The sequence below is a fragment of the Bubalus bubalis genome, chromosome 5 (assembly GCF_019923935.1).
Source record: "Bubalus bubalis isolate 160015118507 breed Murrah chromosome 5, NDDB_SH_1, whole genome shotgun sequence".
Classification (NCBI taxonomy): domain Eukaryota; kingdom Metazoa; phylum Chordata; class Mammalia; order Artiodactyla; family Bovidae; genus Bubalus; species Bubalus bubalis.
Genome location: NC_059161.1, coordinates 40224938 through 40251906, shown reverse-complemented (window position 1 = coordinate 40251906; position 26969 = coordinate 40224938). Strand labels below are relative to the sequence as shown.

Sequence of the window (26969 nt, the reverse complement as noted above, 5' to 3'; positions counted from 1 at the left end):
GGTGAATATATATTTATAATTGTTATATCTTCTTGGATTGATCCTTTGATCATTATGTAGTGACCTTCTTTGTCTCTTTTCACAGCCTTTGTTTTAAAGTCTATTTTATCTGATATGAGTATTGCTACTCCTGTTTTCTTTTGGTCTCTATTTGCATGGAAAATCTTTTTCCAGCCCTTCACTTTCAATCTGTATGTGTCCCCTGTTTTGAGATGGGTCTCTTATAGACAACATATGTAGGGGTCTTGTTTTTGTATCTATTCAGCCAGTCTTTGTCTTTTGGTTGGGGCATTCAACCCACTTATGTTTAAGGTAATTATTGATAAGTATGATCCCATTGCCATTTACTTTATTGTTTTGGGTTCGAGAAGAAAGGTATAACTAAATGCTAAGTACAATGCCTGGTATATAGTAGTAGTAGAGCACATTTATACTGACTGCCTATTGCTTAATTTATAATAGTGAATGAGATTTTTATAAATTCAAAGTTTCAAGTTGCCTTACTTAAAGAACAATCAAAGGATAACAGAATATTAACTCTTAAAACTGATTATAGGGGGTGGATATAGATTGTCATATCTTAAAAATCACTAAGATGATAAATGTCCTTACTAATAAATAGTACACCCTAAATAAAAGTAAAGAGCTGGGCTGAAATGACCTTTAGAAATTATTTCCTGCTTGTATTTCTAGAAACATATTACTTTGTTACTGTTCTACTTTTAACCTCAAACCTCAAAAACTAAAGGTCAAGACTGAATAAATCAAGAGAAAAATAAAAGGTCTTTTATATCTATCGTCAATAAAGAGTATGTATGTGAATGTAAAAGTCTTTTTTCAGCCTTGGCATGACTCCAAGAAAACCCAAATGTTGAGGTCTGTTTCAGTCCTAGCATTCCTCTGTTCCTCTCACAGACAGACCACAGAAAGATTAACAAAGTCAACAAGTTCCATTAATCAAAATGCTGGTCAAGGTCCATGTTTAAACACACCCCTAGGCACCATGGCTTCAGATTTCTGAAAGGCTATGTCAGAATGATAGGATAACCTGGAAGTTCAACATTCTCTTCCTAAGGCAATTCCCTGACTGCTTCTGGATTCAGTGCTACCCTAGTTGTCCCCTAGGCATCAGTCAGAGCTAAAGGTCCTTACATCCCACACCCTCAAGACTGGAATGGATCATATGACCAGCTTTTGGTTGGGGGGAAGTGGTGATGATAAAGCATTAACAGGCTCACATATCAGCTCTCCTAAGTAATATTTACACTTAAATTTTAACAAATCCTTCCATGTCTTGATCCCATGGATTATGGATTGAATGAGTGGCCATAACAGCCACCATGACTAATTACTAAGGATGTTCTTGAGGAAGATTCCAAGCTACGCACACATTCTATGAGGTAGGCTATTTCAGGGGGAAAGTACAATAGTTAGATGACTGATGACTGAAAAATGGATAGGTAGACAGATGGTAAGCAATTCCAAAGCACTGCTGAAAACTAAATAGTTTAAGTTATAAACAAAAAAATGTTCACGGTGCTTGAATTCTTCAGTGATTATTTTTTTGGTGCTCATAATATCTCGTTGATATCTTAATATATGACTTATAAAATTTTAATTAATATTTTAAAAACCATTATGGTCTTTATTAAACAATAATTTGTAATCTTTTGCCAAAAGTATTAAAAACTTGTATTTTATGACATTTGTTTTTCTTATTTTCATCTAGAAGTAATTCAAAGCTTTTGTTCAATTGACAGAGAATAAGGTATTCATATAAATTGGGTCAAAATGAAGAGTGACATTGACAAGAACTTAGGTTCTGTCCCCAAATCATGATAAATTCTCTTTATTCAAAAACACTGAGTGTCTCCCTTTATAGGCCATGATCCAAAATTCTTAGCTATGTCTTTAATGCCTCCAATATTTTATCCTCAAATTACTCATTAATCCTTACCTTCAACCATGACTAAACACAGGTTTCTATCCTGGAAAATAGATATGCTCAAATTAAAAAAAATGAGAGAATGAATGTCATAAGCACAGTGAAAGCTCCCTGTCCCCAGAAAGTACCATGAGAATTCCCACCTTAGAGACATTCACATACACTGTTCTCCTCTATCTTCTCCTTTCCTCTTCTCCAATCTAAACTCTGCAAAGCTCTTCCATTTGCTTGAGTGATCTCTCCATCTCTAAACCAGATAAATTTCATTATTCATTTGGCAATCACTTTCTGTCTTGTGGATGTGACTTTTGTAAATTAATAATTATTAAGTATTGAGACCAACTATGTTCCGGGCAATATAGTAGATACTCTAATACTCAGAATAACTCGAGATATGTGTTAACATACCTTTTTTATTGATAAAGAAAGTGAAGATGCAAAGAGTTTTAAAAAAAACACTTGCCAAAGTCAGCCAGCTAGTGAATGGCGGAGTGAGGATTTAAAACTAGGCTCCAAACATCACAAGCTTTCCACCATGGCATTCTGCTTCATTTTGTCCATTGATTTCATTCATTTATTGAAACAGAGGATATCATTCTCTTAATCCAATGAGAACTCACTGAGAACTGCAGGCCTGGTAAGAGGTCACTGCAAAAGGAGAAGCCAAAGACCACAAGCTCGTGGGGGGCTGGGAAAAAGAGGAAAATAGGATGACACTGGGGCTTCTGGCTTCGGTGTTGGTTACGATGCCTTTAAACAACACCATGAATCAGGAAGAGGAGTGGGTTTTGTAAAGGAGAGGACATTCTTTTGTGAGCATCCTGAGTAAAGTACCCATTACTTCCATATGGAGTTGCCCAGAGGCAGGGAAGCAGTGGTTAAAAGCATGGTCTTTGGTGTCAACCAGCCTTGGTCTTGAATCTGAGCTCCACCACTTCTTAGATGCATGTCTTGGGACAAATTACTTCACCTCTGAGGGTTTGTTTCTCATATGTAAAACAGGAATAATACCTACCACAAAGAGCTGTTAGAAAGACAGAATTAAATTCATATAACTAGCAGAAAGTTGATGTATAGCACACAGGGAGGCCAGTCTGGTGCTCTGTGATGACCAGGAGGGGTGGGATTGGGGGGACAGGAAGGCTCAAGAGGGAGGGATATATATATTGTTATAACTGATATACATTGACGTACAGCAGAAACCATCACAATATTGTAAAACAATTATCCTCCAATTAAAAAAACAATTCATATAAAATGGCTAATATGTCTGGCATATACATACTCATTATATGTTATTACAATTATACAGATGATTAAAGTAAGTGTGACCCTGGAGTGGGAGACATCTGAGCTGGAGAATGAATGGATGTGTCATTGGTGTCGGAGCAGTGGTTAAAGGCATAAGAATCAATGAAACAGGCAAGTCATTGAAGCAGAGATCACAACTCAAATGCCCCATGGCCAGCAAGTGAGTGAAGTGAGTTGGTGTAAGCATATTTGCACACAGAATGAACTGGGGGGACTCTAGAGAAATGGAGAGTCCATAGTTTCTCTAAAGAGGGAGGCTGCTACCCAGACTGAGATTATTTCTGTCATGTCAAAATTGGGCCCAGCATCACCAGATCTTCTGTTTTGCATTGTTTTGTCAAAACAAGTCAAAAATTTCCCAGTGTTTAAGTGTTGGTGACTAAATTCAAACTTAATAAGTAAACTGAACACATACATAAGCTAGATTGTGGCTTGTCAGCTGCCAGATTGTGATCCCCACTGTGTAGAGAAAGAGGTCTGAGGATGGAGCTCTATAGAGCATTATCACAAAAGAGATAGGCAGAGAAAGAGGAGGGGTAAAAGGAGATCAGACAGGCAGAGAACAGAGATGGAAAGAGTGGCCCGGAAAAAGGTTAATTCAAAGAAAGTCAAGGAAGAGGAGCATTCAGGAAGAAGAGGAGTTGCAGGTGGCACAGGGATCACTGTGACCAGACTGTGCATACAAACTTATTAAGAGCTGGGACCTCTGCTTAAGACTGTAGATGTAATGACTTTGAAGGAGAGGGGATGTAATACTCAAGGAGATCATCCCAGACTTAGAAACAAGACAAGTAGTACTGAGGGAAAGGATAACAGTGAATAGAATTCTATTTGAATCCACCTCTTGAACCAGGAAGAGGAGCCCTGAGAACTTATGGTGAATACGTTTTCAAAAGCAAAGGTGGAGTCTGGCAGGTCAACCATCCCTTGGATATAACTCCAATGGCTGAAACTGGAGGCAGATAGGAAACCAGAAAGTTTGCCCTGTCCTCCTCTATTCGGGGAATTAGCTGATCAGAACATGGAAAGGAAGAAAAAGATAAATAAAAACTCTCAACACTCTAACCAGTAGTGAATTCTAAGATCTTTTATTTGTTTCCATGTAAATATCAATATTATTATTAGCTATATTATTAATATTAATATTAACACTCTCTGAGAGCCAGGAGAGCACTAAATACAAAACTATGATTTAAAATAGGGGACCTGCCCAATATGCTTAAGAACAAATTACGATTTGAATCAAGCCTGGAATCCTTTCAGTCATTCCCTAAACAGAAAGTCACTAAGTAACAACTGGCAACTGTTCTCAAAGGAATCGGGGCCTCCCCAGTGGTTCAGCGGGCAAAGAATCCACCTGCAATGCAGAAGACACAGGAGACATCGGTTTGATCCCGGGTTGGGGAGATTCCCTGAAGAATGAAATGGCAACCCATTTCAGTATTCTTGCCTTGAATATTCCATGGACAGAAGAACCTGGAGGGCTACAGCCCATGGGGTTGCAAACAGTCAGACACAACAGCACGCATGCATGCTCACAGAAATCACCAAAAACGCTGAGGGAAAATACTAGATTGTCGAGAAAAAAAAAAATTACTCCACACATTAAAAGAGATTATACATCTTGACTCACAGCGACCAGTACATAGGTATTTACTATGTACATTCACATTTAGCTTTATGAGCATAAGATTCTAAAATGATCATTCATTTTAGAGACAAGAGAAAAAAGCAGGATCCCAAAATAGGAAATTAGTTGTCCAGGGTCCAGGGTTCTATGGCCAGTTAGCAACAGAGTCAAAATTATAATTCCAATCTCCTGACTTTTCATTTACACAAAACTCCAGTGTTTTCAGAGAAAGGTTAATTATCCCTTTGATTGAATGATTTAAATGGGACACATGTACTTTGATGGGTAGAAGCTGGCAGAAGTGTCCCTGTGTTGCTGAAGGAGGCCAGCATGGGAGCAGCAGGCCATGTGTACCTAAAAGGAGGGGGCACCTGTGAGGAGAGGCCATAGCACAAAAGACAGCCAACTCACAAAACAATTAAGCTTTGGCCTGGAATGCATATGTCCAGAAGAAATACAGTCAGAAACTCTAAACTTAAAAAACATGTATTTTCTTAAATATTATCTACAGTGATAAACATGTACTTATTAGCAACCACTCTGAATAACTTTGCAGAGCAGTCAATAACAAACAAGTATACACACACACACACACACACACAAACACACACACACTTTTAAATCCTCTAAGTAGTCAAGACATGTATCATAGAATATCTTGCTCAGAACAATTCATGTCGAGGACCTCCCTGGCAGTCCAATGGTTAGGACTTGGCACTTTGACTGCTGTGGGCCTGGGTTCAGTCCCTGGTTGGGGAACTAAGATCCTGTAAGCCATGCAGCGCAGCCCAAGGGTGGGGGGACAATTCACCTAAAGCAATTTTTTGAAACTAGCAAGGTGGTACCTGAGCACAAGATGTGGGGCTGAGTATGTATCTCAGCATTAGGCAAGCGTTACACTGCCTCTCTGTGGCAAACGTGATTTCCTCCCCAGACTATTCAAATGTCCACTGACTTATCCTGAGAGGTACAGTTTCACTGCACTCTGGTGTGATAAAGATAACCCACGCAATAAATTATCTCACTCTCCCAGCTTAGAAAAGTCTCATCAGCTTTCCCTAAATCACTGATTAAGTTTTTCAAGCATCACACCCCTGAGACGGTTCTTTGAAGGGAAATTTCTATCAGGAACATTTGGAGGCTGGGAGAGCAAAATGGAGAAAACAAGGGGGGAAAAAAAAGCCCAGAGCGGAGTATTCCTTAGCCAGCTATCTTCATCAAGTCCTGACAGCTGTTGATGAGGTGATTTTCCTTTTGAATTCCTCCACATGAGACAGAGATTGGGGCACTATGCAGACTACAACAAATTTCACCTTGGAGAGGCACCTCTGCTTGCAAGCAGTCAGTCCACTGGCTTTGGCAGATTCAAAACCCCTCTCCCTGGTCTTCTTCATTTTGACAGTGTCAGATGACAAATGGTAGTCAAGTGTCTTTTTCAATAATGAAAGTTTATTACGATAATTTCCTGACCAACAGGAACAATATCTTGAGGAAGACGCACCTTTTTTCTCACTCTGGCGGAGGTGCCTAACAGGCTTGAGGCAATCTTGAGGGATGAGGAGGGTTAGGTGATTTAGAAGATACAGGATAAATACATAAAGTTAATTGGTATGTAAAAATAAGTTTTAAATATCCCTGAGTGGGGGTAGAAGTGATCTGCTTCTGGTCACATCTCACATGGCCAAATATGAGGGCTGAGCTGGGACAACACCTCCACTCCCAAGGAAGAATCAGTGTCCTGTCCACCCCCAGCGTGGCCTTCATGCTGGTTCCTGGCTTGGGTGCAGCCATCAGGTCCTCAGTAGACACAGAATCCACCAGGATTTTGATGAATGAGAATCAACTCCCCACCATTCACCTGGATGTCTTCACAGGAGGCATTCTGAGCGGTCACATTCAGGTAGACTTTGTCCTTAAAACGCAGATAGGCCACTGTGACAGAGTCAACAATTTTGACCATGTTCAGGGAGAAGAGAGGCTCCCGACCCTTCCGGTACAGAAGCCTGAGGCTGAGTTCCTGGGAGAAGTAGCCCTTCAGAGAGATGAGATAGAACCCATCACAGGTGATGATGATTGAGTTGTTCTGCACCTTCATGGTTCCATCCGCGTCTGGGGATGTGATGATGAAACCGTTCTCATTCTCACACTCTAAGGAGGGTAGGGTAAAAGAGAAAAAAAAAGAATGACTCCTTAGCTCAGCATTAAGCAACAACCGTCCAATATGTCTAGAAACATATGAAGAGAAAGTGACAGGAACAGATTTTGAAAAGAATAAAAGTAAGAGAAGACTATGTTTCTACACGAGGGTTGGAATCCACTTTCCCTGTGGAATGGAAGAGGCAAAGCTAATACTAGTAGCCAAGAGAGTTTCAGAGAGGGCTGGGATTCAAGAGTGCAGAGATTACAGCAACTGGCAGTTGTCACAACACACCTGTGGCAGGAAATGGACTCTCAAGGTTTCCCTGGTTTTTTCAAAATCAGGAGGATTGGCAACTTCAGTGCTGCCTTCTTTGTTCAATGGATTGATTAGGGCAAAGGGTGGTGGAAGTGCCTCTTGCCTGGGTCCTGCACACCCCGTCCACACAAAGTAATCGCTTTAACTTTTTATCCTCTCTCCAGGCTTCCCTGGTGGCTCAGATGGTAAAGAATCTGCCTGCAACACAGGAGACCTGGGTTTGACCCCTCGGTTGGGAAGATCCTCTGGAGAAGGGAATGGCCACCCACTCCAGTATTCTTGCCTGGAGAATTCCATGGACAGAGGAGCCTGATGGGCTACAGTCCATTGGGTTGCAAAGAGTTGGACAAAACAAAGCGAATAACACTTTCACTTTTCTTTTATTCTTCTCTCCATGTCACCATGAAATGAAAATTCTTAACATGCCCTGGCAACTAGACTTCCCAACAACATGTATTACTGGCCTTCATCAACAATCACTTAAGCTTAGTTATGCTTCAATACTAAGTAAAGCTTAGTCTGTGGGTTCAGGTTCTGATATAAGAGCTCAAGAACATAGACTTATTTCTCCCTTCTACCTTTTTATTGTCAGTTTTTACTGGAAGGTGCCTTGGGAATAGTGGTTGCCACAGGAAAAAGAAAAGGAAGAGCAGCAGAACACAGAATGATAACTTTAACAGCTTTGTGTGGGGCCATTTCAAGCATAAATCAAAAACTAAATGTCTTCTTTTTCCATGGCAGCCTCAGTATCACCCGGAATGGTCAAGTAACGACACTTCAAACTCTTCACTCTGGACCATGTCCCTGTGATAGGAAACCTGGACCATGTGATAGGAAAGAGTAAGTTCCCACTGCTGAGCACAATTCAGTAATTCTTGCTGTGAATCAAGTCCATGAGAAATACTTTGAATTGAAAACGAGGATCACTTATAGAAGGCAAGATATACTTTCCTTTGGCTCAAGAGGACTTAATAAATGAATATCCATACATAAACCACTGGTGGTTGTCCTAGCATTAATCTTGGATCCAAATAATGTTCTCTTGTTAGAGATATTACATTGCCTTTAAGTCCCCCAACTCTCATTAAGGTAAAATTTTGTTCTGTAATAGAATTACTGGGGAATGATATATCTTACAGCCAGACAGACTTGTAAGAAGCCTTCGTTTTCTTACCTAAAAAAAGTGAGAGTAATTTCTACTTAAAGGGTTCCTAGGAGGATTATGTGAGGAATATAACGTAATCCGTATAGTGACAAGCACTTATCTGTTAACTAATTACTCTCCTTTTCTTCTTTGACCTTAACGAAAATAATATTCAGGCCCCAACAATTTCAGGATTTAATGTTTCCCTAAGAAAATGGAGAGATCTTATGTTCTAGGGGAAATTAATAAGCTGGAGAGAAGATTCTTTTAAAACTATGAACCAACTAAACTTTTGACAATACTTACTGGTAAACCGTACTCTGATACTCTGGATTGGAGGGTACTGAGATGGCACCTAAAGGAAGAAAAAGGATATAGTTTTAGGTAAAAAAATGAACAAGTACAATTGACGAGTCACATCCATCCCATGAAGCAGAAATGCAGCAGGTAAAGGGACTGACTTGAGAAGAGACTTGCCTTTTTCTATGTGAGTTAGATGCAGCCTTCCGCCTGCCCCCATTGCTTTTCTGTAACATCTCATAAGGTAAGTTAGGAGTCTTCTGCTCTTTCATGCAAGCATCTAAATAAGATCTGTCCTCACTTGCCAAACTCTTCCTTGGTATATTATTTTGGCTCCCTGAGCCCCAATTTCCCATTTTAGATAATAGAGCACTTAAAAGTTATCTTGTTAAGAAACCCATTCAGTCATAGAGATTCTTCATGGACAAGGTTGTGACCAGTCAATCCTTCATGGCCACAGACTCCCAGAATGGACTAGGAGTGAAGTCTGGGAGCCTCCTGGCTGCTCGCTTTTTCACTGTAAAACAGGATTAAGAGTGTCCTACCTTCAGGGCCCACAGGCAATAAAAACTCTTCAAACCCTTCAGAGATGAGTAGATCTGTGTGTAAATTTTTAAAATGTTGGATCTTTCTCTACTCTTTAGTCGTGTGTCAAACCTAACTTAAACTCGAAAGCAAGAAAGAAGTAAAGCAACAAAGAAAGAAAAGTTAATAGATAAAACATCTGTGGAAATTTTGGTGGTTAAAAGAACAAACTTCAATATGGGACAAACTCCAAAATATATTAAGTGAAAAAAGCCAAAGCAAAGGGGAGAAAAAAATACATTTCCATTTGGATTCAAAGAAAAAAATTTTTGTGAGGGCACAGAATTTATCTAGAAGAATAAAGGGCTGCCTCTGGAGAAAGGAACTAGAAGCCTGAGGGCAGGAGTGGGAGGCACATGTATTTTCCATGGCTTACTTTCTTGTATTTTTAAAATTTTACATTACCTACTAAGAAGGGAAATAGAAACTAACAAACAAAGAGAAAAACCTACCACCTATTGTGCCTGCAGAGAACAGCAGCTCCTCCCACCAGGTTATTTTTGGCAAGATGTCCGGATCAAAGGTCTGGGGAGGAATTTGTTTTCATACTCTGGGGTGTGGAGTCCCTGCTTCCCACTTTTCTGGCACACTCATAGCAGCAGTCAAACGGACTCCACTGGGGCCTGCCCACGCGGATGAAGAATCCCCTACTTCCCTTGTACGTCAAGTCACAAGCCTCATCAAGCTGAAATCAACAGGCGGTGTAGGAAGAAGGGAGAGCCTGGCTGAGCTCTGCCAGTGGCTGGGCCCCTAGAGCAATATTAGTCAGTGGTGAGCACACAGAGAGGTGCTGACTCAGGACGAAGTCTTTGGCTCTCTCCCCTCTGTGGACTGTTTGTGAGGCTGGACTAGTGTCCCTTCATGCTTAAAGCGATGTTCTAGAAGAAGGCCTCTCAAAAGGTACATTATCCAAACACCATAATTCCCTGGGTAAACGAATGCCCCCACTGCTCTCCAGGCAGGCTGGTCCCTTGGCCACCTTGTTGAAGTCAGAAACAGCCTGTGCAGCTGCACAAAGAGCACAGGGCTCAGCATGCAGCAACCTGGTCCTAACACCAGCCAGGCAAGTACTCAGGCAAGTTGCGTAACTTCTCTGGGTGTCAGTTTTTTCCATCTTTAGAAATTCCTCAAAGATCAGAGACATCCCTTTCACCACTGTTTATGATTTAAATTTTAAAAGTTGCAACCCTACACCAATTTCAATGAAAGAGAGAAACAGGAAGCTTCTTCATCCCAAATTTACGTCAAACTCTCTGACTTAAAAGTCCTCATGATCTGATTATTTGACTGACTGTGTAAACTTTCCATAAGGTTCCTGCAAAACAATGACATTTCCCAATGTTCTGAAATACTGTGATGGAGAAGTCAGAGCGGTAATGATCAAGAAGGCATTCTGAGACCAAGATGCTGACAGGCAGCAAGGAAAGCACACAGGACTTCCTCTTTTAGGTAGATTCACTCGACCCCAGGCTTCCTTTCCTCCTGAAGGTTACCCAGGATTAGAAATTCACATTTTCTCATCTTCCTAGCGTCAACACCACCAGGCCTTGGCCATTTTGTGAAATAAGATGATTCTTTCTCCAAACCTGATTACTTCATGCTGACTACCCCACTGCCCAGAAATACCCCCACAGTGCCCAATTCAAGGCCTTCTATGGCCTGGTGCCAACCTCCTTGTCAAGCATTACTGCTACCCATATCCTTTCTGTGCTTTATGCTCGAATCAACTATTTCCTCTAATCCTTTAAATAAAGCCTGGTAGGACAAAACAAGAGGGTGCAGGCCTGGAAATAAGATTTTGTTCAAATTGTGACTTCTCTAGTTCTGTTGAATTTGGATGTTATATACCACTTCTGAGCTTTAGCTTTCACGTCTGTAAAAATAAGGAATATTATTATTGGAATGCTCGAGGAGATGACTGTAAAGCTCAAATAAGTTAACACACGTGAAAATACTCAGGAGTTTGCCTGGCACGTGGTAAGCATTAAAAAAATACTTGCTTCCTTTGTTCTCTCCACCAAGAATGTCCCTTCATCTATGTCTACCCATGAAAATATCAACTTCGAGGCCTAAATCAAATCCCCGGCTTCTGGTCTCCCATAGCAAGTACTTAAAAATTACTCTATTCACATGGATGTTTACAATAGCTTTGTTTCTTATTGTTAAAACTTGTCAAGGAAAAGCAATCAAGATATCCCTCTGTAGGTTAAATGGATAAATAGACTGTGATATATCCAAACAATGGAGTAACACTCAGTGTTAAAAAGAAATGAGCTTTCAAGCCATGGAAAGACATGGACACACTTTAAATGTATATTACTAAGTAAAAGAAGACAATCTGAAAAGACTACATAATGTATGATTTCAAACGTGTGATGTTTTGGAAAAGGAAAGACTACAGAGACAGTTAAAGAGCAGTGGTTGCCAGGGGTGAGGAAGGAGGGAGAGATGAATAGGTGAAGTATAGAAGATTTTTAGAGTAGTGAAACTATTCTGCACTATACTCTAATGGTGGGTACATGTTATTGTTCATTTGTTAAAATCCATAAAATGTATAATACCAAGAGTGAACCCTGATGTAAGAAAAAAACTTAAATCACTCTACTGATTTTCATTCTACCACCACCAGATACATGTCTCCTCTCCGCTGCAAGACTACCTAGCTGTGTGCTCTTGGGAAAATGTCATTACCTGGCTGACTTTTAGCTCCTTCATCTATAAAATGGAAAGAGTAAAGCCAGTATCTCAGAAGGTTGTTGTGAATGAGATCACATATGTAAATTTTTAGCACCTGACCTGGAACACTGTAAGGAGCTGATAAATGTCAGCTATTATTCTTGGATGCTCATGGGAGACAAGATCCATGTCATGTTCTTAATTTAGCCTATATAATACTAATTTAGCTTTATATATGACTACAGAATGAGAGAACTAATAAAAAAGAAAGGAAGTACAACCAAATCCCTAAAATACCAGCTCTTTGTAGCCCAGAAGAACACCACAAAATGATTCTGGCTTTATAAGAAAAATTACCAGAAAAAAAAATCAGATAATATTAATTTTACCCACAGGCATAGTTTTATATATATATATAAAGAAAATAAAAATCCTCATATCTTCACCAGATAATAGAAAAAAATGGACTATATCAAAGATCCCAAAGGACTTTCATGTAAGGACAAGCTACAGAACAAAGCTTCTTCAATCTGCAAAGTCTGAAGAGCTCATACTATCTTCAAAGGGGACTAGAAATTCTTGTAAGTCAGTACACCAGGATCAAAGTACAGTCCTGAAGTTTCAGTGAGATGGCCTCAGAAGCATGAGTATAAAAGAAGTCATCTTCCAACTGAACACTATTTTACAGATGAAGAAAATGAGACCCACAGAAGGAAAGGGATTCAACTCCAGCCCCCTGGAATCCAGAACAACTTTCATTGTTTCACACAACAACAACAGTTTTTCTTCTCATGCAAATTTAAAGTGGAGGGAAATTTCTTTGAAGATTTTACTAATAGTCCATTCCTTGTGTCCACTTTAGTGCCAAGTTGGAGGAAGGAAGATGTGATCATGCACAGCAGATTGGCAGGGTGATGGTCTCATGATGACCTCATCATAGGAATCCAAAAGTTTAGGCTTCCCTCCTAGGCTTGGGGGCTGTCATAAATAGAGCCAAGAACACAGAGTACTCAGAGGCAGCTGATACATGGGCTATCTGACCAACTGCCTTAGTAATGCGTATGCCCTGTCTAGGAGCAGCTGATGATGCAACTGAAGGTCAGCTGGTCCAGCGTTATCCTTTACATTAGAGTCACCTGGGAAATCTGTAAAAATGTGTAGACTGCCAGTTTATTCATAAAGATTCCGATTCAAAAGGTCTAGATGGACGCAGTAATCTCATTTTTACAAACACCCAAGGTTCAAGATTTGAGAATTACTACACTCTACTGTGAACTCCTGAAGGTCCAAATCCAGAAAATACATCTTCAACCATTTCCTTGGCAAAAATCATGCTTGTCCTAAAGCTGGTGCTCAACTATCAGTATTATTTAATAGTTGATTGAATAGATTATATGATTGTCATATTACTGGTGACTTGAAATAGCATTGATAATTATTGAGTACCTACTATTTGGCAGGTATTACATTCAACTCTAAGAACACAAAGGGAAAGAATACACAGTCCTTAGTTTTGACAAACTTGTATGTCAATTGGGGAGATAATTCCTCCACATAAAACCACTGGTAAAGACCAATATGCAATTTATGCCACAAGGTTCCAGAGAACAGAAAAAAACCACTGCAGGCTTTGGCAGCTCAAGGAGGAAAGATGTGGGCTTAGGCCTTGAAAGAGAAAGAGGACCCAGAGAATCCAAAGGCACTGCCTAGAGGAAGGGTCTAGAAATTAGACCATTTTTGGTATATTCAAGAAAAACAGTAAAAACTTACTCAGAACTTAAAACACGCCATGCAGTGCATTACTCTTTCTGAAATTCATTAACTTGTTTGCTTTCAAAATAATACCATTAAGTAGAAATAATAATTACTCATGCCTTATAGATAGAAAGAAATGAGAATCAGTGTTGTTAAGAACTTGCTCAGGAATAAACAGGTATTAACTTGAGTTTGATTGAACCTCAAGTTCATGATAACATCCTTTCTCTTTATCCTATTCTATCTTAAGAGTAAAAAACCCATATGAATACATTTTTCTGAGGGTTCAAGATTAATTTATTTTTAATTTTAAACTCTAAACAAGATTAAAAGATAGGTTTTTGATAGTTGTCAAAATACTCAGATATATCTCAAAATATCTAAACATTCTTCAGAAAAGAGCTCTTCAGTCAACTCTCCAAGGTTGTTTGTATAGTTCAGGTTGGCAAACCATTAGCTGGACTCTAATTAGATGCATCTGTCCTGGCAAGGGGCAGCAGGACAAATAAAGTAGGCAGCAAGTAGGTGATGCAAAGAAGAGTCAGAATAATGTCCTTTTTCCTGACCTCTCTCAGTACCTGAAACACTGAACTATCTGAGAACAAAGATGGGAAATGTCTGATATACAGCATTTATCCAGCAGCCTGTACCATGTTCCCCAAAAGGTGCTGCTTGCTTCATGAGCTCATCTCTAGAATGTGTGAATTTCTTATTCTGACTCACTGGGATGTGGCATGAGGCTGCCTTATACTCATGTGGCATTTGTCCTGGAGGGGGTGTATCTGTGGCAGGAGGGAATGATACTCATCAAATGTGAAACCAGGAAGTGGGCTCTGCATTCACTATGTGGGCCTTGCTCTTCCTCACTTGCTATCAGTCAAGATCCCAGGTCGGAGTGGGATGAGATGTGAGTCAGTGGAGGACAGTGCAGAAACAGATATGCCATGGGAATCGTGGTTCAGCATGCAACCTTCACAGGGATGTGAATGTCTCCTCCCCCAGCAATGGGCTTCACGTCAATCAGAGAAGACCTGAGAGATTGTGAAAGCAAAGTCTTATAGGCTCTGAGGGTGTTTCTGAATGAGCCTCCGAAGAGGAAGATGGAATTTTCCATATTTACCCATTACAGTGGGTTGGGAAGGCAGACTCTTCTCCTGGTGGATTTAGTGTATACTCGATGGAAACTCCCTTACAAAGAGAAGGGCCCCAACTTCTGATGAGGAAAGTTCAGAATCCAACTCAGAGAAAGGAATAGAAATGAACAAAAACTGGTTATTTGACCAGTCTTCCATAATCAGGAAAGTTTATCCTCAAAGTGATATTTCTTAGACATGAAGATGTGTGACTTTGAAAATCATGTTGAATAAAGAGTCTATTAAGATGAAAGAACACAAAGAAAAGCCATTTTAACTGTCATTCGAGACTTTGTTTTCTCTATCACCACCCTTCACCATGGCTGCCAGCACCTTTTTGCTGTAATCCCTCTTTTTAAATTCTTACTATACTCTCTACTACACAGCCCATGTGATATTCTAATATAGCCCCCTCTCTCTAACCACTTGCATTTTTCTTGTCAAATTTATTTAGTAATGGCTAGCCTCTACTTACTGACCCTCTCCTCTCTATCTCAGAGAACAAGAACTGTGGTTTCACTGTCCCAAACGCTTAGCAATTAATGGATCACTAAGAGGAGTATCAGGTATTCAGAAAAACAACCAAATGAACCAAAAGCATCCATGTGACATGAATGCACCTTCAAAATTTTGTGATTTGCAATTCTTCATATCCTCAAGGGGAAGATTTTCTTTTATCTGGGTTTCCCTTTCCACATTTGCTTGTGAATTCCTCAAGTACAGTAACAGAGGGGTCTGCCAAAACATTTCTAAGAACTCCCATAGAATAGTGAATATAACCAAAAAAACAAACAGACTCACAAATATAGAGAACAAAAAACTGGTTACCAGTGAGAGGAGAGGGAAGTAGGAACTGTAAAGTACAAACTACCATGTGTAAAATAAGCTACGAGCATGTACTGTACAATACAAGGAATAAAACCAACACTTTATAATAACAATTAATGAAATACAATCTTTAAAAATTGTGAATCACTATCATACACCTGAAAAAACTTACATAATCTTGTACATCAACTATACCTCAATTTTAAAAAATTAAATTGAAAAAAAAGAAACAACTCCCTTCCTCACCTTGGGAATCAGGTAATTTTCAAAATATCCTAGTCTTTACCTTGGTGGCTCAGCGGTAAAGAATCTGCCTCCAATGCAGGAGACCTAGGTTGGATCCCTGGGTCGAGAAGATCCCCTGGAGGAAGGCATGGCAACCCACTCTAATACTCTTGCCTAGAGAATCCCATGGACAGAGGAGCCTGGCAGGCTGCAGTCCATAGAGCTACACAGAGTCGGACACAACTGAAATGACTCAGCAGCAGCAGCAGCAAAGCAACTGGAAAAGTTGGCTTACGAGGTACCCACTGCATTATCATAAATCTTACAATGCCTTAAACATAATGGCATTTATAAATAAATAGTTACTGAGTCCCTTAGACTGTACCCTGACACTTGCTCTGTGCTATGCATAGTCACTCAGTCATGTCCAACTCTTTGCAACCCCATGAACTGTACCCCAGCAGGCTCCTCTGTCCATGGAGAATCTCCAGGCAAAAATACTGGAGTGGGTTGCCATGCCCTCCTCCAGGGGACACTAGCCAAAACCATATGTGGCTCGAGGTTTTTTTAAACTGCCCCATTCATCCTTGAGTACAAAGGGGATAGCACAATTATTATGATCAGTATCTTTCTATCTGAAGTTACTCATTCCCCATCTCATTGGCCGTATAAAAGAGTAGGCACTGTTGCCTTGGAAAGGCAACCTAGTAGAAATGGACCAGGCATTGGGCTGGGAATAGAACACTCAGGTCTGGTCGTAAGCCAGAACAAGTCCTTCCCTTTCTCAGTTTTGAATTTCCTTATTTTTATGTCCTCATTTTTTAACTCTCAATTAAGATGGTTGAATAAGCAAAGTGGAATGGGGACTATCTAAGGACTTTTTCAATACCAGAGATTAGGAAAATCATAACATTCAAAAGAAAAAGCCCAAATTATTGGTGGATAAGAAGATCCTTTGAACCGAAGATCTTTTCAACACAATAATACACGATAATAAATCCCCCAGCCATAACAAAAGAACAGGTTTTCTCCCCAAGTGGCTCCCTCTGATAGTTAATGAAGAATCGTGAGTATCTTTTGTATTGTTTATGCAATGAGGCTCTTAGCCTCATTTGCAGTAAAGCTAAATAGTCCTCAAGCTACATTATGGTGTGAACTAAGACTGGTGACTGGTAAAAATCATCACAGAACAGCAGTGGAACGATGATGGTGGTGGTGGTAACAATAATGATAATGACATTTTAAACTAAAGCCTTCCTGCTAAATAATGGAAGAGAAATGAAGCACCTGATGCAAAAATCAAAGTATGCTCGCTTTATAATCCCAATCAAGAAACTAGCTATTGAATCTAGCCCTCTGTGAAATTCTTACTGAAGAGCTGTATTCAACTAGGTTTCCCAGTACTATCAAGCCAGGGAACGCTTAGGATTGCTGGGAGCCCTCAGAAGCTAGAAAGAGGCACGGAAGGATCCTGGAGGATTCTTTCCTACAGCCTTCAGATGGAGCACGGTACTGCTGACACATTGACTTTGAATACTTAACCTCCCAAACTGTGAAAGGTTACATTTCTTCTAAGCCACCAAATTTGCAGTGCCACCCTGGTTGAAAAGATATTTGCATATAGTGTAAAATCACACTTACAACATTAAAATAATTCTTCAAATCAGTCTGACAGAACTAGAAAGGCCCATGGAGATTATATAGTCTAATCTCCTGTTTAAAAAAAAAGTACAGCTTGGAGTGGATAAATGACTGAGCCAATGCCCCAATCTAAGTCCCCTTTCTCTTCTATGAATGAATCATACATGGCAATGATTTGTTTTATCAAACTAACCTATAAGGTATTACACATTTGTTAAAGCTTCATTGATTGTGTTATTTGAATTTGTGGCAGGAGATTCTTTTTTTAAAAGAATCTTTCTCCCTTTGATTCCAGGTTATAAATCTTCCCCCAGTTTTTCTACATAAGCAATTACTGTCAGGAAAGGAAAAAATTTTAAAACAGCCAGGTAAAATGCTTACAGCTTAGAGCCATGGAGTCTTGGCCAGGTGTAATAGAAAGAGACAGGACTAGAATTTAAACCTAGTCCTGATTTATAACCAGACCTTCCTATATTGACCTAGACAAGTCTCTATGCCTCAGATTTCCTCATTGTAAAACTGCCTACGAATATCTATCACCATCCAAAGTCGGAGTGAAGAAGTAAGGACAACGCAGGGACAAGATCACAAATCCAGAGATGGTATTGCAAGTAGCACCAGGAGTGATGCCTGTCAACCTCTCCCTAAAAAGAGCTGGGTTTCCAGTCTTCATCATACCACATTCAGGGCCAGATTAAGATTTTTACAGGCCTTGGAAATTAAAAACATTAACCACCCAACACACTGCTAACTCAAAATGTATTTTACATTACTGAGCAGTAAAACATGTCTTTTACGACTTCTTTTATAACCCAGTAAAGATTTTATAATTTCCCTTGGTGACTATTTTGATGCTTATAATTTTTTGCAATGTTAATTGTCATTTTCATTTTGATCTTAGGTTCTGTAGGCTCGTGCTATGTGACCTACAGGACAGCCCAGCCGGAGGGTATATCATTTACACTCATCCCCCCAGATACCCACCTATATAACATCCTAAGAGTGAAGCTTTCTATCCATAGCCCTTATTCAATTAGTATTGGAAGAACTAAAGTTTGGGTCTACTTGCTGCTCTTTCTGTCAGAGTGTGTCCTTAACTAGCATTTTCAATGTCATCAAAGCGAGACAAATTTATAAAAATTAATAACACATCAAACTTGCATTTCAGAATGAAAGGTTTGCTGAGAAAAAAAAATACATAATTATGCCTCTCTTGGAGAAGGAAATGGCAACCCACTCCAGTACTCTGGACTGGAAAATTCCATGGGCTGAGGAGCCTGGTAGGCTACAGTCCATGGGGTCACAAAGAGTCGGACACGACTGAGCGACTTCACTTTCACTTTCACTTTCATGCCCCTCTTAGCTCCAACATTTCTAGTACTGTGAACCAGACCACTCTTCTAAGTTTAAGCTTCTGCCTTACTTGGCAACCAAGTTATTAGAGAATTGGATGAACTACATTAATGTAAGGGGAGCTGGAACCCATCTGGGCCATGTGTTCTAAGTGTGTCATTTTAGATTTCTGAGCCACTTTCAGACACTAACCTGATAATATTTTATATGCTCATAAATTCTCCCCTTCATTTTTCCTTTGCTAATACAGCCATGGCCATCTTAATTAGACATCTAAATTCAAATAAACTAAAATTATTTCAAGGGGTTTTTCTTAATCTTAAAAATTACAGTAGGAAAGCCAAATTCATGAAGTTAAGGTTGACCTTACCTATGATATGCTTTCTGAGATCTGAGTTATGGCATTGCATGTGTGCTACAAGGTAAACATTTTAGTGGGCAGTATGCTTATAGAAGCATGTTTATAAATAATAGTAATTTTAACATTTACAAAGCTCTGTAACAGATTTGTTCCTCACAATAATCAAATTCCAGTTTTGGAGATGATTAAATTGATACTCGGGGAATTTCAGGGAATTTACCCAGAGTCACAAAGCTAAAACACTGGACTGAATCTTCTAGTTCCTGATCCAATGTATTCTCTCCTATACCTCAATGACTTCCCTAAAATTTTGAGAAGATATGTTGCATTTTTTTATTAAAAAGTGTTTTAATTCCTTCATTTAGCTACAAACAAAACACATAAGCCATGAGATATTGGGGAATCCAATTCCATCCCAACACTACCATATATTTTATCTGTGACTATGAGAAACAACCTTTCTACTTTGCTATTCAGCTGCTATCCTTTCATTTCCCAAATAGGAATAACAACACTGTACCTGCCTCCTGAGAAATCTGTATGCAGGTCAAGAAACAACAGTTAGAACTGGATGTGGAACAACAGACTGGTTCCAAATTGGGAAAGGAGTACGTCAAAGCTGTATATTGTCACCCTGCTTATTTAACTTATATGCAGAGTACATCATGAGAAATGCTGGACTGGATGAAGCGCAAGCTGGAATCAAGATTGCCGGGAGAAATATCAGTAACCTCAGATATGCAGATGACACTACCCTTATGGAAGAAAGCAAAGAAGAACTAAAGAGCCTCTTGATGAAAGTGAAAGAGGAGAGTGAAAAAGTTGGCTTAAAACTCAACATTCAGAAAATGAAGATCATGGCACCTGGTCCCATTACTTCATGGCAAATAGATGGGAAAACAATGAAAACAGTGACAGATTTTTAACTTTTGGGGCTCCAAAATCACTGCAGATGGTGACTGTAGCCATGAAACTAAGACCCTTGCTCCTTGGAAGAAAAGTTATGACCAACCTAGACAGCATATTAAAAAGCAGATACATTACTTTGCCAACAAAGGCCCATCTAATCAAAGCTGTGGTTTTTCCAGTAGTCATGTATGGATGTGAGAGTTGGACTATAAAGAAAGCCAAAGAATTGATGCTTTTGAACTGTGGTGTTGGAGGAGACTCTTGAGAGTCCCTTGGACTGCAAGGAGATCAAACCAGTCCATCCTAAAGGAAATTAGTCCCGAATATTCATTGGAAGGACTGAGTTTAAGGTTAAAATCCCAATAGTTTGGCCACCTGATGCGAATAACTGACTCATTTGAAAAGACCCTGATGCTGGGAAAGACTGAAGGTGGGAGGAGAAGGGGATGACATAGGATGAGATGGTTGGATGGCATCACCGACTCAATGGACATGAGTTTAAGTAAACTCCAGGAGTTGGTGATAGACAGAGAAGCCTGGCGTGCTGCAGTCCATGGGGTCACAAAGAGTCAGACACAACTGAGCGACTGAACTGAACTGAACTGAACACTGTACATGGCTCCCTCAACCTAAGTGGTCCCAGAAGATTAACATTCATTAGCCATGAATGCAAAATTCCTGAAGTGGGTGGGAACCTGCGGGTTCTCTGAGAGTGAGGGATACAGAAATAATTTCTATTAAAAGAAACAGAATTGGAAGGGCAATGTGGTCAGCCATTAGGCAAGGCTAGGTCTACTCAGGGCTAGCAGCTAGGAGCTAATGTCAGAGGAATAGGGAGGTCATATTCCAAGGTCTATACCAAGAGCCTCTCTGCTCACTTTACATCTCTCCTCTGAGTGTGTGCATTTGTTTCTATTCATGTGTATATACTTGACATTTTCCAGCATGATTCCTGTCCAAACAATCTCTGTCCTATTTTGAGTACTTGGGTCAGAACCGATATCTAAATTTTTCTTGTAGAAAATATCATCACTGCATAAACAGTGAACAATATTAGGTGCCCCTGATATTGTCCATCCTCTTACACATGGATGAGCACTTGGCTTCTTGAGAAAAGTGTTCTAATCTTAACTCCTCAGGAAAAAAAAAAAAAGAGTGAGTTCTCTTTAAAAGTTAATTGAGAACTGTTAGTTTTACTGTGGTGCCCCCTAGCGCTACGTGAGAGGAGACACATTTTCTGTATTTGCCAGCATGTAGACCATGTAAGCGGAGAAGGCACTGGCAACACACTCCAGTACTCTTGCCTGGAAAATCCCATGGACAGAGGAACCTGGTGGGCTGCAGTCCATGGGGTCGCGAAGAGTCTGACACAACTGAGTGACTTCACTTTCACTTTTCACTTTCATGCATTGGAGAAGGAAATGGCAACCCACTCCAGTGTTCTTGCCTGGAGAATCCCAGGGACGGGGAAGCCTGGTGGGCTGCCGTCTATGGGGTCGCACAGAGTTGGACACGACTGAAGTGACTTAACAGCAGCAGCAGCAGACCATGTAAGAGAAGTGAAATCGGGAGAAGCAACAACTTGGGTAATTTTTCCTGTATTTTCTTTTGTACAGAATGGAATGCCGTTTGTTCCCTTAGCACACGTCACAAGACCCTTTGTGTCCTGTCTCCACCTAGATTTTCAACTTCATCTTTGTCCACTTTCTCCAATGAACACTCACCTCCAACCATTCTGAACAACTTGCCTTTTTACCTAGAAAGCTTTCTGCCCCTACCCAACCACCATCATTCCTCTTGTCTATTTAAAGAATTTCTACTATTTTTTAAGACTTTTTGATGTGGATCATTTTTTGTCTCTACTGAATTTATTACAAGATTGCTTTTGCTTTATGGTTTGGTTTTTTGACCCCAAGGTATGTGGGATCCTAGTTCCCCAACCAGGGATCAAACCTGCACCCCCTACATTGGGAGGCAAAGTCTTAACCACCGGACCACCAGGGAAGTCCCTCTACTCCTAATATCAGCTGAAGCATCACCTCCTTCTCCAGCTTCTATCCTCCCTGAGTTTCTGTTTTCCTATCTGCAAGTGGACTGTGTCTAATGTCTGTTCAACCTAACAAGTCTATGCATTTTCAGTAGTATCTCCTTTAAGAGCCTCAAAATACTTAATGACAAATCAGTTCAATACTTCAGGTGTTTCTTCTTAATTCCCATAAAATTGCCATTCCCTCCTCCAGGGGGATTTTCCCAACCCAGGGCTCGAACCCAGATCTCCTGTATTGTATTTAGGCAGATTCTTTACCATCTCAACCATCAGGGAAGCCCATAAAATTGCTTCAGTTGAGTTCAGTCGCTCAGTCATGTCTGACTCTTTGCAACTCTGTGGACTACATTGTGCCAGGCTTCTGAGGCCCAAGAATACTGGAGTGGGTAGCCTATCTCTTCTCCAGGGGATCGTCCCAACCCAGGAATTGAACCGGGGTCTCCCGCATTGCAGGCAGATTCTTTACCAACTGAGCTATAAGGAAAGCCCATAAAACTGCTTATAAAATGCAAATTCATTTTTAAACTTTACATAATTGTATTAGTTTTGCCAAATATCAAAATGAATCTGCCACAGGTATACATGTGTTCCCCATCCTGAACCCTCCACCTTCCTCCCTCCCCATACCATCCCTCTGGGTCTCTGCACTGAAAATTATTTATTTCCATGTCTATCATTAAAAATGTCTTTAAAAACTTGTTAAAATCACATGGGGACACATCTAATTTGATCTAAAATCTGAGACAAAAATTTTTAAGCAAAAATGCCTCTTATTCTTCCTAAAGGATATAAAGTCCAAGTTATAGTCTGAAACTTCACCAAGAAACTGAATTCTAACTCTGGCCATTGTTGATACAGAACTGGTCAGCTCAATGACCTCCCCTTCTGTCTTCTCCAGGAATAAAAGCGGTAAGAATATAAACTTTTAACTGTGGGTGGGATTTGCTGATAAATAATCACTAAAAGCACATCTTTCAAGTGCTCTGATCTTGGAAGATCTTGAAAGAGCCTTGGAAGAGCCCAGCTTCAATAGCTCTGAGATACATGGGTATAATTTACAAAAGCTTCTCACATTATACATCAGCTTTTTTCTGCCATCATTCCCAGCTGAAGTTACAGGGAAGCCTGGAAGCCTGATACTTTAAGCAGCAGCCCCAATAATTGTATTGGTTTTTGTGACTCAATTTTGTAACTTGCATCATGGATATTATTCTACAGTGTCTATTTCTTTCCCCTTTCTAAATAAAGTATTTTGCTAATCCAGAATAAGTTATTTAGAAATGTGCATAGTATATGAATAAATACAGATTACATGTATATGTACAAATCTGATTTCCTCCAGTCCCTTCTTAAGAATCAGGGTATCCATAAGCTTAGGCACAAAAATCTGTTCACTTAGATTTGTATTTCTCAGATCCTCATACCCATTTTATGAGTATTCACAGGATATTGACCTGGAAGAGATATTTCTGACAATTTGATCCAACTGCCTCATGTTTCAGATGAGAAAATCAGGGTCCAAAGAGGGAAGTTAATTATATAAGGAGTGGGTAAGGTCTTTTTTATCTGCCATCTCAAAAACAAAAACTTCTGCTTTTCACATAGTAAAACTTAACCAAGTGGTGAGAAAACAAAGATTACTAAATAAATTTGATTGAAAGGAAGGCTGACTGCCAAATGGAGTTTAACAGTTACATATCTATTTTTTTTTCCACAGAGTCATCCACACAGGAAAATTTTTATGAAGTTAAAAATTAAATCTAAGAAATGAGGAAAAATCATGATTATTCCCCAAATATCTTTCTCCTACAATAAAAGAGATCCAATTTAACTAGGTAAATGATGAGTATTTCAGCTCCATTTCACCTCCTCTATAGATCACTGTAATACAATGTCTTATAAAAGTAGAGCTTTGATAGGCATCCCCACCTATCTATCCTTCAACCAAAATCCAAAACAATCTTACCCATGAATTTAGAAAACCTCCTAGTCTATGTTCCTTCTTCAGCAGTTACTTTATACCCTTTTCTCTCAGTCTCTCTCCTCTACACACTGCTGCCACCATGACTGACCAAGTTCTGGGGAAAACACACACAACCTCTCTAAGCTATTCTTTCCCTTAAGAAAGTGTATGAGATTACGATTAAGGACACATCGTGCTGCCTTGGGTCCCCTTAATAGTATAAGAAACTGTGTTAGCTAAAACAGTCTAGTGAGAAATAAGAAAATAATTAATGTCAAGTGAACAATTTCAAATATCTGAGCCACAGAAAAATTTGTATCTAGAGTATATAAGAAGACATTTTTTGAGCAAACAGCTCAAACGTACCTCTTCCATCTTTGCTTCCATTTCTGTGCCAGGACCAGAGAAAGCTAATTCTCTCCCAAAGATCAGCTCACCGTGAATTCCAGTATCCTAGAAGCCAGCATTCAGCTGTCCTTCCACGACCTAGCACAGAATTGCTGGGTGACTTGCTAGAAAGAACCCCTCTCCTCTGCCTCCTCTGGGTATTGATATTCCAGGGTGGCCCCCTGCCACCAGCTAGCTACACATCTGTATCTGTTTCATGTTTTGCTCTCTCCCATCCTCTGAGCCCTAGTGCAATTAACTGTTGAGACTTGACTGGGGCCATCTGTTCTGTTTTGTTTTTTTTTAAATCATCCCACAGTGCAAGGAAATATGTAACACTGCGGTTGTTTCAAAAAGCAGTCTCAGGGCTCCCGGACCTGGTGAATAAACTCAGCTGTTCTATTTTGGGTTACTCTCTTTGTTTTCTTCTCGGAAGAGCCTAATTCCGGTCTTTGTCTTGGGCATCCTGCCATGGACACTTTGCTCCTCCCCCGACACCCTCTCCCCAAAATCACCTACTCTAATTTCACCCAAAGGGTTCTGCGCAGAGAAGGAAATGTGTGGCATGATGAAGACAGTATGGGTGTGCTGGGGTGCTCACTAGTCTGCAGACTTGAGCATGACACTAGTACCCTTCGGGAATTTGGAGACACGAGCACCCTCTGCGGGACAATGATCACGACCGCACCCCCATTAGACTGCAGGAACTGAAAACCCGTTTCCTGTAGACAGAGACAAGCCCGGGCATCCTCTAGGACTCTGCTCATCTTATCCTGATCTAATTTGAGGTACCCAGTCTCTGACCTGGCCATCAGAAATGAAAGTTCTCATTGTCTGACCTATACCAGTGAGAGTCTTTTCTAACCAAGAGCAACCACCAGGCAAACAAGAATTATCAGACTAGCCCCAACAAGGGAACACAAGGCCACTACACATTTATCTTCTTTTTCAGTGGAATCTCCTGCAGTCAAGAACATCCTTAAAAAGCTAATAATGTTTTTATATATGAACAACTATGAAAAAAATAATAATGTAAACGGGACCAGAATAAAGAGATGGAAAAATGGAAAGAATTTCTTCATTAAGGGGTGGGGGGGAATACTAAAATGATGATCCTCCACTACATAATGTATTGGACAAAGTGATGTCAATAAGTTGTGATTGGTAGAGAAAGACTGAAAAACAATATCTGATTAAGTTGTTGGGATAAACGCTCAGCCTGTGTACATACAGACATGAACATATATATCTCTGCTCTTAAATATATATAGGTTAGCTATTTAAAAGAACTTAATATTGATACCTTCAGCATTCTTCAGAAAGCATATCTCCTTGAGTCTATGGTGTTTATGAATACAATGAGAAAGTATAATAATGTAAAAAGGAAATAAAAAATTTATTATTTCCTTTTTACATTAATTCCCTGATCAGTTGCTTATTAGCAGAAGAGATAAACCAATAGGTATGTCAGGGACTCAAAGCTTCAAAGTGACAGTTCACAAAAGAATACCAGGATTTCTGTGTTATAAAGAAAAAGATTAATTCAGAAGCAGTGCCCCTGCCCTATCTCCACTGTGCCTCACCACGGCCACTGCTGAAAAAAAGGAAGGAAAAGAGAGACACAAGGGTGCTTGACCACATTTTACAATCTCTGAGCAGAAAAGGGAAAACAATTTTGGTGTCAGACTATTTCCAAGTGACATTTGGAGCTGCCATCAGCCTGAGCTGGAGGAAAGGACATGTTGGTTGGTGCATCTTACCTGAGCATAGAAGTGCAGACAGATGTAGGTGAGACACAGGAGAAGCCCCAGCCCCTGAATTATGGAGGCCACCAGCAATAGCTTGTTCCTCAAGAATCTCCGGCCTGGTGCATTTCCCACATTCTCGTCCAGGGGTTGGACCCCTTCCATCTTCACAATCTGGATGCAGGGACGATGAAAACCGTGACAGGGGGAAACCTGAGGGAGAACCGACTTCTTCCCCACAAAGAAGGAGATGAAGCCAACACAAGGTGTATCAATCAGAAGACACACAGGTCCCAGGGCCAGAGATAAGAGGCGATTGAAAGAGCAGAGAGGACTCTCTCAGTTTTAATGCTTCAGCTTTTGCAGGCAGGCGGGGGAACTTCTTTGTGACTAATCTGAATTTCCCCTTTACTTTCTTTCTTTTTTTTTCTCTGGGCTAACAGGGAGTTGTTTTTGTGGCATTCCAGTTCTGATTTGAGTGACTGTGAAAAGACAGTCATAAAAGTGTGCTATTTTCTTAATTTCTCATTGCACCAGTAACCAAATTGTGGGTCACTTGATAAAGATAAAAATCAT

The 26969-nt window shown here is 40.1% G+C and overlaps 1 protein-coding gene across 2 annotated transcripts; it reads right to left on the bottom strand.

The window, feature by feature from the left end:
- Positions 1–4328: 4328 nt before the first annotated feature.
- Positions 4329–26704, bottom strand: TNFSF4 (TNF superfamily member 4). Of its 2 annotated transcripts, none has more exons than XM_006063040.3 (3): positions 26409–26704; positions 8792–8840; positions 4329–7034 (listed from the first exon to the last, which is right to left on the bottom strand). In XM_006063040.3, exons 1-3 carry the CDS (start codon positions 26556–26558, stop codon positions 6685–6687), a joined length of 549 nt encoding a protein of 182 aa, XP_006063102.1. In that variant the 5' UTR covers positions 26559–26704; the 3' UTR covers positions 4329–6684. The 2 variants fall into 2 exon arrangements, with proteins under 2 accessions (XP_006063102.1, XP_025141704.1); XM_025285919.2 differs by lacking the exon at positions 26409–26704 and adding an exon at positions 24628–25170.
- Between the last annotated feature and the right edge of the window lie 265 nt (positions 26705–26969).

Excerpts from the sequence above, each read along its gene's own strand:
- TNFSF4 (XM_006063040.3), bottom strand. The coding sequence starts at position 26,558 with ATGGAAGGGGTCCAACCCCTGGACGAGAATGTGGGAAATGCACCAGGC. Across the intron at positions 8,841-26,408 it reads GTCTGCACTTCTATGCTCAG|GTGCCATCTCAGTACCCTCC; the intron begins GTAAGATGCACC and ends TTCTTCCTTTAG. Across the intron at positions 7,035-8,791 it reads TATCAGAGTACGGTTTACCA|AGTGTGAGAATGAGAACGGT; the intron begins GTAAGTATTGTC and ends TACCCTCCTTAG.